Source organism: Heptranchias perlo, chromosome 10 (assembly GCF_035084215.1).
Source record: "Heptranchias perlo isolate sHepPer1 chromosome 10, sHepPer1.hap1, whole genome shotgun sequence".
NCBI lineage: Eukaryota > Metazoa > Chordata > Chondrichthyes > Hexanchiformes > Hexanchidae > Heptranchias > Heptranchias perlo.
In genome coordinates this window covers 9,488,774-9,507,722 of record NC_090334.1, presented here as the reverse complement: position 1 = coordinate 9,507,722, position 18,949 = coordinate 9,488,774, and the positions used below count along the sequence as shown (strand labels likewise).

The 18,949-nt window shown below is 51.2% G+C and overlaps 1 protein-coding gene across 4 annotated transcripts in view; it reads right to left on the bottom strand.

The window, feature by feature from the left end:
* Positions 1-8,552: 8,552 nt before the first annotated feature.
* rad51b (RAD51 paralog B) overlaps positions 8,553-18,949 on the bottom strand; it is a 701,871-nt gene continuing 691,474 nt past the window's right edge. For 3 of the 4 annotated variants that reach the window (XM_067991198.1, XM_067991200.1, XM_067991202.1), the window contains one exon: positions 8,553-9,393. In XM_067991198.1, coding sequence (XP_067847299.1) covers positions 9,266-9,393 — 128 coding nt within the window. In that variant the 3' untranslated portion in view covers positions 8,553-9,265. The remainder of the gene's footprint in view (positions 9,394-18,949) is intronic. The other variant, XM_067991199.1, reaches the window with a different exon arrangement.

The window sequence follows — 18,949 nt, the reverse complement described above, 5'->3', positions numbered from 1 at the left end:
TGAACGCTAAGTCGAGCAGACGATTCAACATCAACTTGCATTTATATAACGTCTCAGGCACTTCACAGAGGCATGAGGGAAAAATGGAAGCTGCGCCAAAGAAGGAGCTATTAGGAGGGCTGGCATAGGTTGCTACAGAGTGATTGGAAGCTGGCACCCTGGCTGAATCTGCACCTGCCCCTGCCCCTGCCCCCTCCCCCTCCCATCCCAACCCCAGCCCAGGGATGCTAAGGACAACTGAGCAACATAAATGCTGCCTCAGCTGATGACCAGCTAAGTGAGCACAGGTCAGGGTTTAACCTTGGAATCTTCTTGGTCTGTACAGCTCGGTGGTAACATCACTAAACCAGGTGTAAAGATTGACCCTCGGGGTGGGGGGGGGGGAGGTGGGGAGGGGGGCAAAGGTCAGGGTGGTGCTGCGTGACACGCAGTGTGCTGTGGTTCCCCTTGTTAGCTACTGGTAATTGTTCATGAATGTTGTTGAGGATTCTGTGCAGCATGCAGTGCAGAATGTGTCCTGGGTATGAAACACTGCTCCTCGAAGAGCAGCTTTGCAGCTTTAATCTAAGAACCACAGACTGCCAGCCACTCTAATAATTGCTTTTCATTCCAGACTATGTTGGCTCGGCGAGGGAGTGTTCATGACATCGCTGGGGGAATCAGCACAGAGCAGTCACTGAGCCCCTGGAGTGAAGGGGCTGCTTTTACATCAGCAGAGACTAACTGCAGTTATTAACCCAGGGGGAGTCAGCCAGCAGTGGCAGTTCATCTGATAATGTCAACACAGCTCATTCATACATGGGGAACAGGGGCTGCAGGGCCCAGTCACCGGTCATCTCAAGCTTCACTCCCTGTGTGAACACTGAGTCCCGGGCCTGTACACACACTGTGTGAACACAGACTCCCGGGCCTGTACACACACTGTGTGAACACCGACTCCCGGGCCTGTACACACACTGTGTGAACACAGACTCCCGGGCCTGTACACACACTGTGTGAACACCGACTCCCGGGCCTGTACACACACTGTGTGAACACCGACTCCCGGGCCTGTACACACACTGTGTGAACACCGACTCCCGGGCCTGTACACACACTGTGTGATCACTGACTCCCGGGCCTGTACACACACTGTGTGATCACTGACTCCCGGGCCTGTACACACACTGTGTGATCACTGACTCCCGGGCCTGTACACACATTGTGTGTGAACACCGACTCCCGGGCCTGTACACACACTGTGTGTGAACACTGACTCCCGGGCCTGTACACACACTGTGTGTGAACACTGACTCCCGGGCCTGTACACACACTGTGTGAACACCGACTCCCGGGCCTGTACACATACACTGTGTGAACACTGACTCCCGGGCCTGTACACACACTGTGTGTGAACACTGACTCCCGGGCCTGTACACACACTGTGTGTGAACACTGACTCCCGGGCCTGTACACACACTGTGTGAACACCGACTCCCGGGCCTGTACACACACTGTGTGATCACTGACTCCCGGGCCTGTACACATACACTGTGTGAACACTGACTCCCAGGCCTGTACACACACTGTGTGTGAACACTGACTCCCGGGCCTGTACACACACTGTGTGTGAACACTGACTCCCGGGCCTGTACACACACTGTGTGTGAACACTGACTCCCGGGCCTGTACACACACTGTGCGAACACCGACTCCCGGGCCTGTACACACACTGTGTGATCACTGACTCCCGGGCCTGTACACACACTGTGTGAACACTGACTCCCGGGCCTGTACACACACTGTGTGAACACTGACTCCCGGGCCTGTACACACACTGTGTGTGAACACTGACTCCTGGGCCTGTACACACACTGTGTGAACACTGACTCCCGGGACTGTACACACACACTGTGTGAACACTGACTCCCGGGCCTGTACACACACACTGTGTGAACACTGACTCCCGGGCCTGTACACACACTGTGTGTGAACACTGACTCCCGGGCCTGTACACACACTGTGTGAACACCGACTCCCGGGCCTGTACACACACTGTGTGAACACTGAGTCCCGGGCCTGTACACACACTGTGTGAACACTGAGTCCCGGGCCTGTACACACACTGTGTGTGAACACTGACTCCCGGGCCTGTACACACACTGTGTGAACACTGAGTCCCGGGCCTGTACACACACTGTGTGAGAACACTGACTCCCGGGCCTGTACACACACTGTGTGATCACTGACTCCCGGGCCTGTACACACAAACACTGTGTGATCACTGACTCCCGAGCCTGTACACACACTGTCTGAGAACACTGACTCCCGGGCCTGTACACACACTGTGTGAACACTGACTCCCGGGCCTGTACACACACTGTGTGTGAACACTGACTCCCGGGCCTGTACACACACTGTGTGAACACTGACTCCCGGGCCTGTACACATACACTGTGTGATCACTGACTCCCGGGCCTGTACACACACACTGTGTGAACACTGACTCCCGGGCCTGTACACACACACTGTGTGAACACTGACTCCCGGGCCTGTACACACACTGTGTGTGAACACTGACTCCCGGAACTGTACACATACACTGTGTGATCACTGACTCCCGGGCCTGTACACATACACTGTGTGATCACTGACTCCCGGGCCTGTACACACACACTGTGTGATCACTGACTCCCGGGCCTGTACACACACACTGTGTGAACACTGACTCCCGGGCCTGTACACACACTGTGTGTGAACACTGACTCCTGGGCCTGTACACATACACTGTGTGATCACTGACTCCCGGGCCTGTACACACACACTGTGTGAACACTGACTCCCGGGCCTGTACACACACTGTGTGTGAACACTGACTCCTGGGCCTGTACACATACACTGTGTGATCACTGACTCCCGGGCCTGTACACACACACTGTGTGAACACTGACTCCCAGGCCTGTACACACACTGTGTGTGAACACTGACTCCCGGGCCTGTACACACACTGTGTGTGAACACTGACTCCCGGGCCTGTACACACACTGTGTGATCACTGACTCCCGGGCCTGTACACACACTGTGTGTGAACACTGAGTCCCGGGCCTGTACACACACTGTGTGATCACTGACTCCCGGGCCTGTACACACACACTGTGTGATCACTGACTCCCGGGCCTGTACACACACTGTGTGAACACTGACTCCCGGGCCTGTACACACACACTGTGTGAACACTGACTCCCGGGCCTGTACACACACACTGTGTGAACACTGACTCCCGGGCCTGTACACATACACTGTGTGAACACTGACTCCCTGGCCTGTACACACACTGTGTGTGAACACTGACTCCCGGGCCTGTACACACACACTGTGTGAACACTGACTCCCGGGCCTGTACACACACACTGTGTGAACACTGACTCCCGGGCCTGTACACACACACTGTGTGAACACTGACTCCCGGGCCTGTACACACACTGTGTGAACACTGACTCCCGGGCCTGTACACACACACTGTGTGAACACTGACTCCCGGGCCTGTACACACACTGTGTGAACACTGACTCCCGGGCCTGTACACACACTGTGTGTGAACACTGACTCCCAGGCCTGTACACACACTGTGTGTGAACACTGACTCCCGGGCCTGTACATACACTGTGTGAACACTGACTCCCGGGCCTGTACACACACACTGTGTGAACACTGACTCCCGGGCCTGTACACACACACTGTGTGAACACTGACTCCCGGGCCTGTACACACACACTGTGTGAACACTGACTCCCGGGCCTGTACACACACTGTGTGAACACTGACTCCCAGGTCTGTACACACACTGTGTGAACACTGACTCCCGGGCCTGTACACACACTGTGTGTGAACACTGACTCCCAGGTCTGTACACACACTGTGTGAACACTGACTCCCGGGCCTGTACACACACTGTGTGTGAACACTGACTCCCGGGCCTGTACATACACTGTGTGAACACTGACTCCCAGGTCTGTACACACACTGTGTGAACACTGACTCCCGGGCCTGTACACACACTGTGTGTGAACACTGACTCCCAGGTCTGTACACACACTGTGTGAACACTGACTCCCGGGCCTGTACACACACTGTGTGTGAACACTGACTCCCAGGTCTGTACACACACTGTGTGTGAACACTGACTCCCAGGTCTGTACACACACTGTGTGAACACTGACTCCCGGGCCTGTACACACACTGTGTGTGAACACTGACTCCCAGGTCTGTACACACACTGTGTGAACACTGACTCCCGGGCCTGTACACACACTGTGTGTGAACACTGACTCCCGGGCCTGTACATACACTGTGTGAACACTGACTCCCAGGTCTGTACACACACTGTGTGAACACTGACTCCCGGGCCTGTACACACACTGTGTGTGAACACTGACTCCCAGGTCTGTACACACACTGTGTGAACACTGACTCCCGGGCCTGTACACACACTGTGTGTGAACACTGACTCCCAGGTCTGTACACACACTGTGTGTGAACACTGACTCCCAGGTCTGTACACACACTGTGTGAACACTGACTCCCAGGTCTGTACACACACTGTGTGAACACTGACTCCCGGGCCTGTACACACACTGTGTGTGAACACTGACTCCCGGGCCTGTACATACACTGTGTGAACACTGACTCCCAGGTCTGTACACACACTGTGTGAACACTGACTCCCGGGCCTGTACACACACTGTGTGTGAACACTGACTCCCGGGCCTGTACATACACTGTGTGAACACTGACTCCCAGGTCTGTACGCACTGTACGAACACTGAGCTCAATTTTGAAATGGTGGCGGGTTGGCAGCGGGTTGGGGGGAGGGGTGGGGGGGTGAAGGAGCACGTGGCAAACCTGAATAAAACAAACGTATCTTTTCCGACCCCAATCGTGATGTAATTGATGGTGATTAAAGTTCTTTCCGGGTTTCGCGCCGGGCAGCCCCTGATTGACAGGCTGGCTGCTGACAGGAGCTGCAACGCCGAAGGTGGTGGTGGGGGGGGGGGGGGGGTAGAAGAGAGAGACGGCATCTGGCACTGGAATGGAAGATCGGGGTGGGGGGAGGGGGAAGATCGGGGGGGAGAGAGGGGTAGATCAGGGGGGGAGAGAGGGGAAGATCGGGGGGGGAGAGAGGGGAAGATCGGGGGGGGAGAGAGGGGAAGATCGGGGGGGAGAGAGGGGAAGATCGGGGGGGGAGAGAGGGGAAGATCGGGGGGGGAGAGAGGGGAAGATCGGGGGGGAGAGAGGGGAAGATCGGGGGGGGAGAGAGGGGAAGATCAGGGGGGGAGAGAGGGGAAGATCGGGGGGGGAGAGAGGGGAAGATCGGGGGGGAGAGAGGGGAAGATCAGGGGGGGAGAGAGGGGAAGATCGGGGGGGGAGAGAGGGGAAGATCGGGGGGGAGAGAGGGGAAGATCGGGGGGGGAGAGAGGGGAAGATCGGGGGGGGAGAGAGGGGAAGATCGGGGGGGGAGAGAGGGGAAGATCGGGGGGGGAGAGAGGGGAAGATCGGGGGAGGAGAGAGGGGAAGATCGGGGGGGGAGAGAGGGGAAGATCGGGGGGGGAGAGAGGGGAAGATCGGGGGGGGAGAGAGGGGAAGATCGGGGGGGGAGAGAGGGGAAGATCGGGGGGGGAGAGAGGGGAAGATCGGGGGGGGAGAGAGGGGTAGATCAGGGGGGGAGAGAGGGGAAGATCGGGGGGGAGAGAGGGGAAGATCGGGGGGGGAGAGAGGGGAAGATCGGGGGGGGAGAGAGGGGAAGATCGGGGGGGGAGAGAGGGGAAGATCAGGGGGGGAGAGAGGGGAAGATCGGGGGGGGAGAGAGGGGAAGATCGGGGGGGGAGAGAGGGGAAGATCGGGGGGGAGAGAGGGGAAGATCGGGGGGGAGAGAGGGGAAGATCGGGGGGGGAGAGAGGGGAAGATCGGGGGGGGAGAGAGGGGAAGATCAGGGGGGGAGAGAGGGGAAGATCGGGGGGGGAGAGAGGGGAAGATCGGGGGGGGAGAGAGGGGAAGATCGGGGGGGGAGAGAGGGGAAGATCGGGGGGGGAGAGAGGGGAAGATCGGGGGGGGAGAGAGGGGAAGATCGGGGGGGGAGAGAGGGGAAGATCGGGGGAGGAGAGAGGGGAAGATCGGGGGGGGAGAGAGGGGAAGATCGGGGGGGGAGAGAGGGGAAGATCGGGGGGGAGAGAGGGGAAGATCGGGGGGGAGAGAGGGGAAGATCGGGGGGGGAGAGAGGGGAAGATCGGGGGGGGAGAGAGGGGAAGATCGGGGGGGGAGAGAGGGGAAGATCAGGGGAGACAGGGGAAGATCGGGGGAGACAGGAGAAAATCAGGGGGGTGGGGAAGATCGGGGGAGACAGGGGAAGATCGGGGGAGACAGGGGAAAATCAGGGGGGTGGGGAAGATCGGGGGGGGGAGAGGGGAAGATCAGGGGGGAGGGGAAGATCGGGGGGAGGGGAAGATCGGGGGAGAGAGGGGAAGATCGGGGGGAGAGAGGGGAAGATTGGGGGGAGAGAGGGGAAGATCGGGGGGAGAGGGGAAGATTGGGGGGGGAGAGGGGAAGATCGGGGGGGGAGAGGGGAAGATCGGAGGGGAGACGGGAAGATTGGGGGGAAGATCGGGGGGAGGGGAAGATCGGGGGGGAAGGGGAAGATCGGGGGGGGACATCGTGGGGGGAAGAGGGGGAGATTGGAGAGGGACATAGGGGGCTGAAAGGGACATCGGAGAGGGACATCAGGGGCTGAGAGGGGGATATAGGAGAGGGAGACATTGGGGGCTGAGAGGGAGATCGGAGAGGGAGATATCGGACATCGGAGCAGGGTGGAAGTGTAGGTTTATTCTGTTTTTAACTTTGTGGTTTGTTATTCAATTTATTTACTTTATTTTTGCCTGATCCAGCCCTTCACGCCTGGTTTCACCAGACGTGAATTGGAAGCCGTGGGAAAGCCGCCCAGGTAAGTTTAAAATCATTCTAACTACCTAATATATCAGAAGTAAAGTGCCTTAAGTACCTCAATGAGGTACATTTGGTTCTTGAACTATCATCCCGCCGGCTTTAATTGCCGGAGGGATTTCCGGATTCGGGACAGGCGCGCGCACAGGTGCATCTGTGGGAAACTCGGAAGTCGGCGGGTTGGAGCCGGCTTCTGAATGCGCTCGGGATTTTTGCCATTTTCGCAGCCCCCAACCCACCTGCAATTTAATTTTAAAATTGAGCCCACTGACTCCCGGGCCTGTACACACACACTGGGTGAACACTTGTGGTGTGAATAATCTGGACACAGATGCTGTAAATGGCAATTCCCCAGGTTATGTACAACATACATCAAACAGAATGATTTAATGCGCCTGTATTAATTTAACTCTTTATTGACACAAACCTGTCGGACTTAAACACCACACTGGTGGGATGCCACCACCGAACTTAGTTAATCGTAGAGCCTTCGCTGTACCTGAGGCACCGCAGCTGACCCCCAGAGACAGACTCGTGAAAATTTTCCCAGCAAGGGTCCCAGAAGAGCAATCGGGAGCAGGAAACCGGGCTGAATTTGCCCCTTCTTAACACAGAGACCATGTGCTACCCTGGCTTAGAGTTGTCAACCCTCCAGGATTGTCCTGGGGTCTCCAGGTATGAAAGATTAATCTCCTGGGCACTGCTAGGAGCAAAACCCAGGAGCAAAAAAAAAATCATAGGCCCTCTATGAATGTGTTCATTAATTATAAAAATATTGGAGATGGAGGTAACAAAAGGCTGTTTGACCAGACAGGGCGGTTGGAGGTGGGAGATCATGTGATGAAAGCTCCAGAAATATGTCCAACCAGAGTTAGCAACCCTACCCTGGCTGTGTGTAGCCATAGGAGCACAGGCCAGGACCAAAGCCCATACCATCCTAGTCAGATGGCTCAGTACCACTCCAGGCATTGGCATGGAGTCATGGTGGCTGGTACGTGGCATTCCATTGGCGCTGCCAGCCCAAAGAGAGGTTGAATCAGATTCCTCAGAATGGACACAATTCCCAACCCGCGAGGCCCACTTTCAAGACTCTTTGTCCGGTCTAACTCATGTCTGTAATTGGCTGAGATTTCCTCCCATTGTGGTAAAGCTCATGCTTGCGGTGGTGGGGTGGGAGGGGGGAAGTAGTTTTACAGGTATAAAACGGACGTCTTAAGAGCCCAATATGGCGGGCCGCGTGCGTGCATTAATTTTGCGTCGGAAGTGCGCTGCCCATCATATTGGTTAGAGCTGCTCCTTGGCCAAACTGGACTGTGGATGACCACAGTACGTGGCGTGCATGGTGCGGTCAGCGTCTTCAGCCACTCAGCAGCCAAACCTGCGCTCCTTAGAGGGACCACTGCAGGTTGCCCCCCGAAAGGTTAGTTAAATGTTATTTTACTTACGTTATTGTGGAGTCAGGAAGATCAGGAATGCTCCTCCTGGCTTCACCTTAAAACAGCGGGCCACTGACGTCCAGATTGTCTCCCTTCCCCACCCTACATTACCCCGTCCCCTCTGACTCTCGGGTACCGATACCCTCCCCCGCCCTACATTACCCCATCCACGTGGCCATTCTTTGTATGTGAGCGTAGACAGCGAGTGTCAGCTGGCTATGCCACCAAGCGGGTATCATTGCATTGCCCGGTCCTGGTCTTCTCACACTTTATCCAGCGGGTGATTACTGAACTGTGATCAGAGGTGAACACCCTGGCTGATTAATTTGCCCTCCTTAGCCTCGGTGCTGAGAGGCTGACTGTAGCAGCCCTGTCAGTACCCCAGGCCGGGAATCGGACCTGGGACTTTCCTAATCTCAGTGCGGTTGGTGCATTCACTAATTGAGCCTTGTTGGACTTTAATTAAGCTGAACACCCCGACCCCCAAATAGTCAACCCTTGAATAAAATGCAGCTGAAGGATGAGCCTTAAGTTAGGTTGTGGGGAGTCCATGGCAGTTCTTTGGTGACGTCCCCCCGATACATTCACTTCACGCCATATTTTATCACAACACGAGACTCCAGGCCTGTCCTTTCCTATCCCATGACGTCCCAAGTGAATAATTCAAGTCCAGGGTGTCCCAGTCCATCAGCCCTTCATGTTCCAAATGTTTCTCCGTTAAGCAGGCAGTCCCAGTCACCTATATCATCAAGACAGGATCAATATTCCCTGACCCAGGCAATCAGTACAGCTGGTACGTTCTCACAGTGTGGATGAAAGCTTGGTGTGTTTTGTAGTGACGTTCGGTCCTGGGCTGGTCAGGGCTTGGTCTGGGTTAGGCCGGGTAGGCAACGCACTGAGCAGTAGTCCAACGAGGTCCGCACTCTGATTGGCTGGAGTCCAGGATCTGTGCCCTCGGTGGACAATTCGAGCCGGTCATCTTCACCTGGAGAAGAGAGACAGACAGAGGAGTTAAATGGGTACTTCATTCCCCAAAGCAGTGAATCCTAGGTCATCGCCAAGTCGTATTATTTGAAGAGCTGTCCCAATGGCCTTTTGTGGCCACCCAGACCAGGAATCAGCCAGGTTTAGTTCCCACTCTGTACTAAGTTAGCTGATCTCCACTTAAGGGTACTGTGAGCACATGGTCTCCGTATTACAAAAAGGATACAGAGGCATTGGAAAAAGTGCAAAAAAGATTCACAAGGATGATACCAGAACTGATAGGTTAGAACTATCAGGAAAGACTGAACAAGCTGGGGCTTTTGTCTTGAGAGAAGAAGGCTGAGGGGTGACCTGAAAGAGGTCTTTAAGATTATGAAAAAGTTTGATAGGGTAGACGTGGAGAAGAAGTTTCCACTTGTGAGGGAGATCAGAACTAGGGCCCATTTATATAAGATAGTCACTAATAAATCCAACAGGGAATTCAGGAGAAACTTCTTTACCCAGGGAGTGATGAGAATGTGGAACTCGCTACCACAAGGAGTAGTTGAGGCAAATAGCATAGATGCGTTTAAGGGGAAGCTAGATAAACAGATGAGGGAGAAAGGAATAGGAGCATAGGCTGATAGGGTGAGATGAAGTAGGGAGGGAGGAGGCTTGTGTGGAGCATAAACACCAGCATAGACCAGTAGGGCCGAATGGCCTGTTTCTGTACTGTGCATCCTATGTAATCCATGTACTCTCAGTGAGGGTGTTATGACTGCCTTCATCGTCCCCAAGCTGGGGCCGAGGTGGGGGGGAGGGGGCGGGAAGAGGAACAAAACCGGCAAGGGCCCCCACCCCCGATCACAATCCAGTGACCCCTCTTCCTGGGCCGTGCTCCTGTGAGGTCTTTGGGAAAAGGAAAAATCAGGCTCAGGTGTGATGCCTTCCATGGTGAAATAGCCCACTGTACCCCAGCCCGCAGTCAGCACCTTCAGGAGAGGAAAGGAAATGAAAGCCGGCAGAAGAGGGCACGCCAAGGTCCATCTCCTCGTCTGGTATATTGAACGGTTACACTGAGTCCTGGGGTGAAATCAGGTGATGGGAGCAGTGCAGACAGTGAGCACAGAGCAGCTGAAAAGAGACCGGGGCTGTCATTGTACGAATGAAGTAAATGCTCAGTTACAGGGAAAGTCCAGGCACTTGTGTGATCTCGCAGCCGACAGGGAGCTGACTCCTCCGCTGGTGTTTAGCAGGGAGAACACGTCCTGCAATCAGCAGGGTGAAATACCTGACGGGGAAGCGATAATGAATGAGAGGGTGGGGCCCATCAGTTGTCTGAGGAGAAGGTTCTCAATGAAAGGCCTGGGCAGTTGATGCTTGGACTGATGTGGACTCTAACCTGGGCAAAGAACATGTCCTTCCCCTGATTCTGCTGCTCCTAACAGGTTGTGTGGTATTTTATCTCCCTTGCACCGAAAACACAATGTCAGGTTCCTACCTCGCTACCACCTCTCTCGACTCCACCACTACCTCTGATTTATTACGCTGCTTGTCCGACATCTAATACTGGATGAGCAGAAATTACCTCCAACTAAATATTAGGTAGTCCTAAGCCATTGCCTTTGGTCCTCGTCACAAACTCTGTTCCCTAGCCACCGACTCCATCCCTCTCCTTGATCACTTCTGAGGCTAAACCAGAATGTTCGCAACCTTGGCCTCCTATATGACCCTGAACTGAGCTTCCGACCACATAATCCGCTCCATCACCAAGACCGCCTACCTCCATCTCCGTAACATCGCCCGTCTCTACTTCTGCCTCAGTTCATCTGCTGCTGAAACCCTCATCCATTCCTTTGTTACCTCTAGACTTGACTATTCCAATGCTCTCCAGATTGGCCTCCTATCTTCCACCCTCCATAGACTTGAGCTCATCCAAAACTCTGATGCCCGTATCTTAACTCGCATCAAGTCCCGTTCACCCATCACCCCTGTGCTCACTGACCTACATTGGCTCCTGGTCTGGCAATGCCTCGATTTTAAAATTTTCATCCATGTTTTCAAGTCCCTCCATGGCCTCGCCCCTCCCTCTCTCTGTAACCTCCTCCAGCCCTACAACCTTCTGAGATCTCGGTGCTCCTCCAATTCTGGCCTCTTGCATCACCAATTTTAATCGCTCCACCATTGGCGGTCGTGCCTTCAGCTGCCTAGGCCCTACGCTCTGGAATTCCCTCCCTAAACCTCTCTGCCTATCTACCTCTCTCTCCTCCTTTAAGAGGCTCCTTAAAATCTACCTCTTTGATCAAACTTTTGGTCACCTGCCTTGTCCTTATGTGACCCGGTGTCAAATTTTGTTTGATAATCGCGCCTGTGAAGCACCTTGGGACGTTTTACTACGTTAAAGGTGTAATAAATTGGATATCCAGGTGGTGATGGATAGAAAACTAGAGCCTGGTCTTCAGTTGCTTCCAAGCCTTTATTCACAGATAATATAAAGCTCTCATATAAATGGATACACGAGAGCTCCAATTGATGTGTACCATCTGAATACAATTAACACAAATTGATATAAATCACATGGATACAATTAACAAAATGCACTATATAAATGCAAGTTGTTGTTGTTGCTCGGGTACCAATGCACAGCCCTCAAGTGAGTATTCTTCATGAGAGGGCGCACAGCGAATGCCAACAGGCCATGCGACCATGTGTGCGTGTGTAGGGGTACCGTTAGAGGAGGGGTAAGGATGTGTGTGTTCTTACTTATAATTTACTCTTCAAATCAATAGGGTTTGCAACATTGAGTGTCAGATGTCACAGATTTATTAAGTGTACAATAATTAAACATACACTTAACAAAAGTACATATTTTAAAAGCCTTGTGAGTTTTAGCCAGAGAATTCAAACGTGTTACAGTTCCGAGCTCAGTATACAGGTTGATCAGACCTGAATCGAATTCCAAAATATCTGCTCCAACACCCACTTGTAGCTTTTTATTACCCCTTTTACGTGATAATTTGCATGTTTCTACATTACATAATTGCATCAAAAGGTGTCTTTGATTATGTTTTATTCATAGGAATACAGGAACGGGAGTAGGCCATTCAGCCCTTCGAGCCTGTTCCGCCATTCAATTAGATCTTGGCTGATCTGTATCTTAACTCGATCCACCGCCTTGGTTCCATAATCCTTAATAACCTTGCCTAACAAAAATCTATCAATCTCATTTTCGGAATGTTCAATTTACCTCCAGCCTCAACAGCTTTCTGGGGGAGGAAGTTCCAGATTTCCACTACCCTTTGTGTGAAGAAATGCTTCCTGATCATCCCTGAACGGCCTAGCTCTAATTTTTAGGTTATATCCCCTTGTTCTGGACTCCCTCTCTATCAACTCCTTTAATCAATTCAACGTTGGTTTGATGATGTCAGTCCTTGCAGTTCCAGATCTGTGTTGCAATGATTGACTGAAAAATAACAACCTTCAAAATGTGTCTGTTTCTAACTCCCTTTACTTGACAATAAGAATCACATTCGCTGACTTTCCAGTTCTAGGCTGTGATCTCTCTCAGGCAGGTGCTTACCTTCAGTAAGGCTTCAAGGCCTCCTTTAGAATCATAGAAAGGTTACAGAAGGAAGCCATTTGGCCCATCGAGTCCATGCCGGCTCTATGCAAGAGCAATCCAGTTAGTCCCACTCCCTCGCCCTATTCCCGTAGCCCTGCAAGTTTGTTCCTTTCAAGTATTTATCCAGTTCCCTTTTGAAGGCCATGATTGAATCTGCCTCCACCACCCCCTCAGGCAGTGCATTCCAGATCCTAACCACTCGCTGTGTGAAAAAGTTTTTCCTCATGTCACCTTTGGCTCTTTTGCCAATCACCTTAAATCTATGTCCTCTGATTCTTGACCCTTCCGCCAATGGGAACAGTTTCTCTCTAACTACTCTGTCTTGACCTTTCATGATTCTGAATACCTCTATTGAATTTCCTCTCAAACTTCTCTGTTCCAAGGAGAACAACCCCTGCTTCTCCAGTCTATCCACGTAACTAAAGTCCCTCAACCCTGGAATCATTCTAGTAAATCTTTTCTGCACCATCTCTAAGGCCTTCACATGTTTCCTAAAGTGCAGTGCCCAAAATTGGACACAATACTCCAGTTGTGGCCGAACCAGTGTTTTATAAACGTTCATCATGACTTCCTTGCTTTTATGCTCTTTGCCTCTATTTATAAAGCCCAATATCCCATATGCTTTTTTAACCGCTTTCGCAACCTGCCCTGCCACTTTCAATGATTTGTGCACATATACCCCCAGATCTCTCTGTTCCTGTACCCCTTTCAGAATTGTGCCCTCTAGTTTATATGCCTCTCCTCGTACTTCCTACTGAAATGTATCACTTCGCATTTTTCTGCATTAAATTTCATCTGCCATGCGTCTGCCCATTTCACCAGCCTGTCTATAACCTCTTGAAGTCTATCACTGTCCTCCTCACTGTTCACTACACTTCCAAGTTCTGTGTCATCTGCAAATTTGGAAATTGTGCCCTGTACACCCAAGTCCAAGTCATTAATATATATCAAGAAAAGCAGTGGTCCCAGTACCGACCCGTGGGGAACACCACTGTACACCTCCCTCCAGTCCGAAAAACAAACGGTCATCACTACTCTCTGTTTCCTGTTAATTAGTCAATTTTGTATCCATGCTGCTACTATCCCATTTATTCCATGAGCTTCAATCTTGATGATAAGTCTACCGTGTGGCACTTTATCAAATGCCTTTTGAAACTTCATCAATACCACATCAACCGCATTGTCCTCATCGACCTTCATCAAAAAACTCAATCAAGATAGTTAAACATGATTTCCCTTTAACAAACCCTGCTGACTTCCCTAATCAATCCACACTCATCCAAGTGACTGTTAATTCTGTCCCGGATTATCATTTCTAAAAGTTTCCCCACCACCAAGGTTAAACTGACTGACCTATAGTTGCTGGGTTTATCCTTACACCTTTTTTAAACAAAGGTGTAACACTTGCAATTCTCCAGTCCTCTGGCACCACCCCTGTATCTACGGATGTTTGGAAGATTATGGCCAGCACCTCCACAATTTCCATCCTTACTTTCCTCAGCAACCTAGGATGCATCCCATCTGAACCAGGTGACTTATCTACTTTAAGTACAGCTAGCCTTTCTAGTACCTCCTCTTTATCAATTATTAGGCCATCCAGTATCTCAACTACATCTTCCTTTACTGAGACTCTGGCAGCATCTTCTTCCTTGGTAAAGACAGATGCAAAGTGCTCATTTAGTATCTTGGCCTTCCCCTCTGCCTCCATGCGTAGATCTTTTTGGTCCCTGGTCAGCCCCACCCCTCCTCTTACTACCCGTTTACTGTTTAAATGCCTATAGAAGACTTTTGGATTCCCTTTTATGTTTGCCACCAGTCTATTCTCACTCTCTCTTTGCCCCTCTTATTTTCTTTTTCGCTTCCCCTCTGAACTTTCTATATTCTGCCTGGTTCTCCACATCAACCGCATTGCCCTCATCGACCCTCATCAAAAAACTCAATCAAGTTAGTTAAACATGATTTCCCTTGTGTTATCAATCTGACATCTGTCAGCTGCCCCTTTTTTCTGCTTCATCTTACTCTCTATCTCTTTTGTCAAGCAGGGAGCTCTGGCTTTGGTTGCCCTACCTTTCTCCCTCGTGGGAATGTACCTGGACTGTACCCGACCCATCTCTTCCTTAAAGGCCACCCATTGTTCAATTACAGTTTTGCCTGCCAATCTTTGATTCCAATTTACCCGGGCCAGATCCGTTCTCATCCCATTGAAATTGGCCCTCCTCCAATTGAGTGTTTTTACTTTAGAGTGGTCCATGTCCTTTTCCATAGCTATTCTGAGCCTTATGATACTATGATCACTGTTCCCTAAATGTTCCCCCACTGACACTTGCTCCATTTGGCCCGCCTCATTCCCCAGAACCAAGTCCAGCAATGCCTCCTTCCTCGTTGGACCGGAAACATACTGGGACAAGAAAGTTCTCCTGAACACATTTCAAAAATTCCTCTCCCTCTTTGCCCCTTATATTATTACTATCCCAGTCTATATTAGGATATTTGAAGTCCCCAGTTATCACTACTCCATGGCTTTTGCTCCTCATTGTAATTTCCCTGCAAATTTGCTCCTCTATCTCCTTCCCACTGATTGGTGGTCTATAGAATACACCCAGTAGTGTAATGGCACCTCTATTGTTTCTTAACTCTAACCAAATAGATTCTGTCCGTGACCTCTCCAGGACGTCCTCTCTCTCCAGCACTGCAATATTGTCCCTAATCAATGCTGCCACCCCTTCCACCCTCCTTTCTTCCCTTCCCTATCTTTCCTGAACACCTTGTATCCAGGGATATTTAGCATCCAATCCTGCCCTTTTTTGAGCCAGGTCTCCGTTATCACCACAACATCGAATTTCCATGTGACTAACTGCGCCTGCAGTTCTCCAACCTCGTTTACCACGCTTCGTGCGTTTATGCACATGCGCTGAAAACCTATCTTACACTTCATTGTACTCTCTCTTAGTCTGGTCCCATTTACTACCGCATTATTTCTTGCTCTAGTGCTATCTTTCTCTCCCAATCCTTTATGCACCTTGTTTCTCCTTTCCAATGCTACATCCTGGTGCCCTTCTAGTGAATGAAATCTTTTCCTCTTTCTTTGATACAAAAAGAGCTTTTCTGCCTGTCCTGTATCTGTGCTTCTGAAGTAAGTAACCCTTTCTTATCCTTGTCTCCGATTAACTTTTCTCATTAAACATCTGGTTACAACCTTAGATTTGCTGTAACCTCTAACTATTTTACAATAGTACAATTTAAGAATCTTACTTCCCTACTTAACAAATAAAGGCTAAAAACTAACATTAGTACAATATAAAGAAAAATCATCGGTAGTATTACATAGAATTACATAGCATTTTACAGCACAGAACCAGGCCATTCGGCCCAACTGGTCTGTGCCGATGTTTATGCTCCACACGAGCCCCCTCCCACTCTACTTCATATAACCCTATCATCTTCATTAGCAAAGAAAGAACTTGCACCTTTCACGACCTCAGGACGTCCCAAAACGCTTTTATACCAATGAAGTATTTTGGAAGTGTGGTCATTCCAGTCAGTCTGATTAACCCTTTCCTTACAGTACCATGGATGAGCCCGCTCTTGTCCTCACCCACCTAATGCTTCCCGGGAGTGCTTGACGGATGGTGATTGGGAATGGGAATCCGAGCTGATTTGGTTCCTCGTGCTAGCCTGGGAGCTGGAGACAATTTCCATCTGTACTACACCAATGCTCAAAGCTGACCTCAACCAATTCAGGACAGACCAGAGATTGAGCCCGGGATCTTCCTGCTCTGTAAGCCTCAGTACCCCACCAGGCCCTGCGATTACCAGGCCCGGGGGAAGCCTGGAGTCCATTGTGTTGGGTAAAATGACTGTTTCACACAAACACCTTGCAGTTCAGCCAGGGAAAGGAGCAAATCTGTGAGTCAGCAAATCAATTGTGCCTGAGTAACTGTTTAGGGCTAATTAACTTGATTAACAGAAAGAAAAAAGAAAGACTTGCATTTATACAGAGCCTTTCACAACCTCAGGACGTCACAAAGCACTTTACAGCCAATGAAGTACTTTTGATGTGGTCACTGTTGTAACGTAGGAAAGGTGCACAGCAAGGTCCCACAAACATCAATGTGAGAACGACCAGATAATCTGTTTTAATGATGTTAGTTGAGGGAAAAATATTGGCCAGGACACCAGGGAGAACTCCCCTGCTCTTCTTCGAAATAGTGTCATGGGATCTTTTACGTCCAACTGAGAGGGCAGACAGGGCCTCAGTTTAATGTCTCATCTGAAAGACGACACCTCTGACAGTACAGTGCTCTCTCAGTACTGCACTGAAGTGTCAGCCTAGATTATGCGCTCAAGTCTCTGGAGTGGGACTTGAACCCACAACCTTCTGACTCAGAGGTGAGAGCGTTACCCACTGAGCCACAGCTAATGAGTATTGGTAACCTGAAGGGCTTAGATATTATAGGTAATGAAAAAAAATCAGCAGCTAATAAACCACAGTTAGAATGCAAGCCATGACTTGGACTGAACTCATGATAAAGAGTGAAAGACTTACACCGTATCGCATCACTGAGCAATGTCTCAAAGCATTTCATTGTATGCTTCACATACAGTGAAGTACAGTGAAGTGCACTCATTGTTTTATAGGCAAACCTGGCAGCTAATTTTGTACACAGCATGGTCCTACAAACAGCAGTGGGACGAAAGACCAGTTAATCTGTTTTTGGTGGTGTTGGTTGAGGGAAGGAACGTTGTCCAGGAAAACTCCGTACTCTTTGAATAGTGCCATGGGATCTTTACGGACCACCTGAACAAATGGGACAGGCCAGATATTTCACCCAGAGGACGAGGCCCTCAACAATGCAGCACTCCCTTGGTACGGCACTGAAGTGCTCAAGTCCTGGAGTGGGGCTTGAAGTCACAACCTTTGATGTAGTTTTACCTTCTTAGGGTGCCATTGGCAGTCCATGTGCAGCACAGTGTAATGTGATCACCTGACTGTCCTTCATCAATCCTCATGTAGCTCAGACCCAGAGTGAGGAGCCGGATTCCAGCTTGTGGGAATGGCAATCACAGGTCCGCAATGGGGTGTACCGGGTAAAATAAATTGCGGAGAATGCCACAGAAAGCAAAGGGCTCCGTCTGAGTGACCCGCAGAGAGGGCAGGAGGCTCCGTCTGACTGACCCGCAGAGCGGGCACAGGGCTCCGTCTGAGCGACCCATAGAGCAGGCACAGGGCTCCGTATGAGTGACCTATAGAGAGGGCATGGGGCTCCGTCTGACTGCCCCACAGAGAGGGCACATAGCTCCATCTGACTGCCCCACAGAGCGGGCACAGGGTTCCGTCTGAGTGACCCACAGAGAGGGCATGGGGCTCCGTCTGACTGCCCCACAGAGAGGGCACATGGCTCCATCTGACTGCCCCACAGAGAGGGCACAGGGCTCCATCTGACTGCCCCACAGAGCAGGCACAGGGTTCCGTCTGACTGCCCCAGAGAGAGGGCACGAGGCTCCGTCTGACTGCTTCCTCCCAGGTCCCGTTAGCACAATATAAAATGCCAAGAGACACGTGGCCTGTTGTTTGTGCTCACTAAGGTAACCTGGCTGTCTATCTCTTAACCACAGTTCCCATAAAGCAGCTTGATGGTCGATTAGAAGAATAGTAAAACCACACCCAGTGGCTGGTTCACAGCACAAGCACTCGACAGGCTTCCAAGTATAAACAGCCACCAACGGGACAACTGGCTCAACCGCACTCTTTTAACTTTGCATTTTTGCCCACTCTCTCTCACTGTCTTCCCTCCCCCTCTCCTGACTTCTCGCTGAGGTTCAGCGATGTGCACAATCCCACCCCCGCGTCTCGCTCACCCCGGGCATCTCGCCGAAATGGCCATTCTTCACGTCTGAGCTTAGATGGCAAGTGTCAGCAGGATAATCTACTGCAGTGAGCATCTCAACTGAGCCA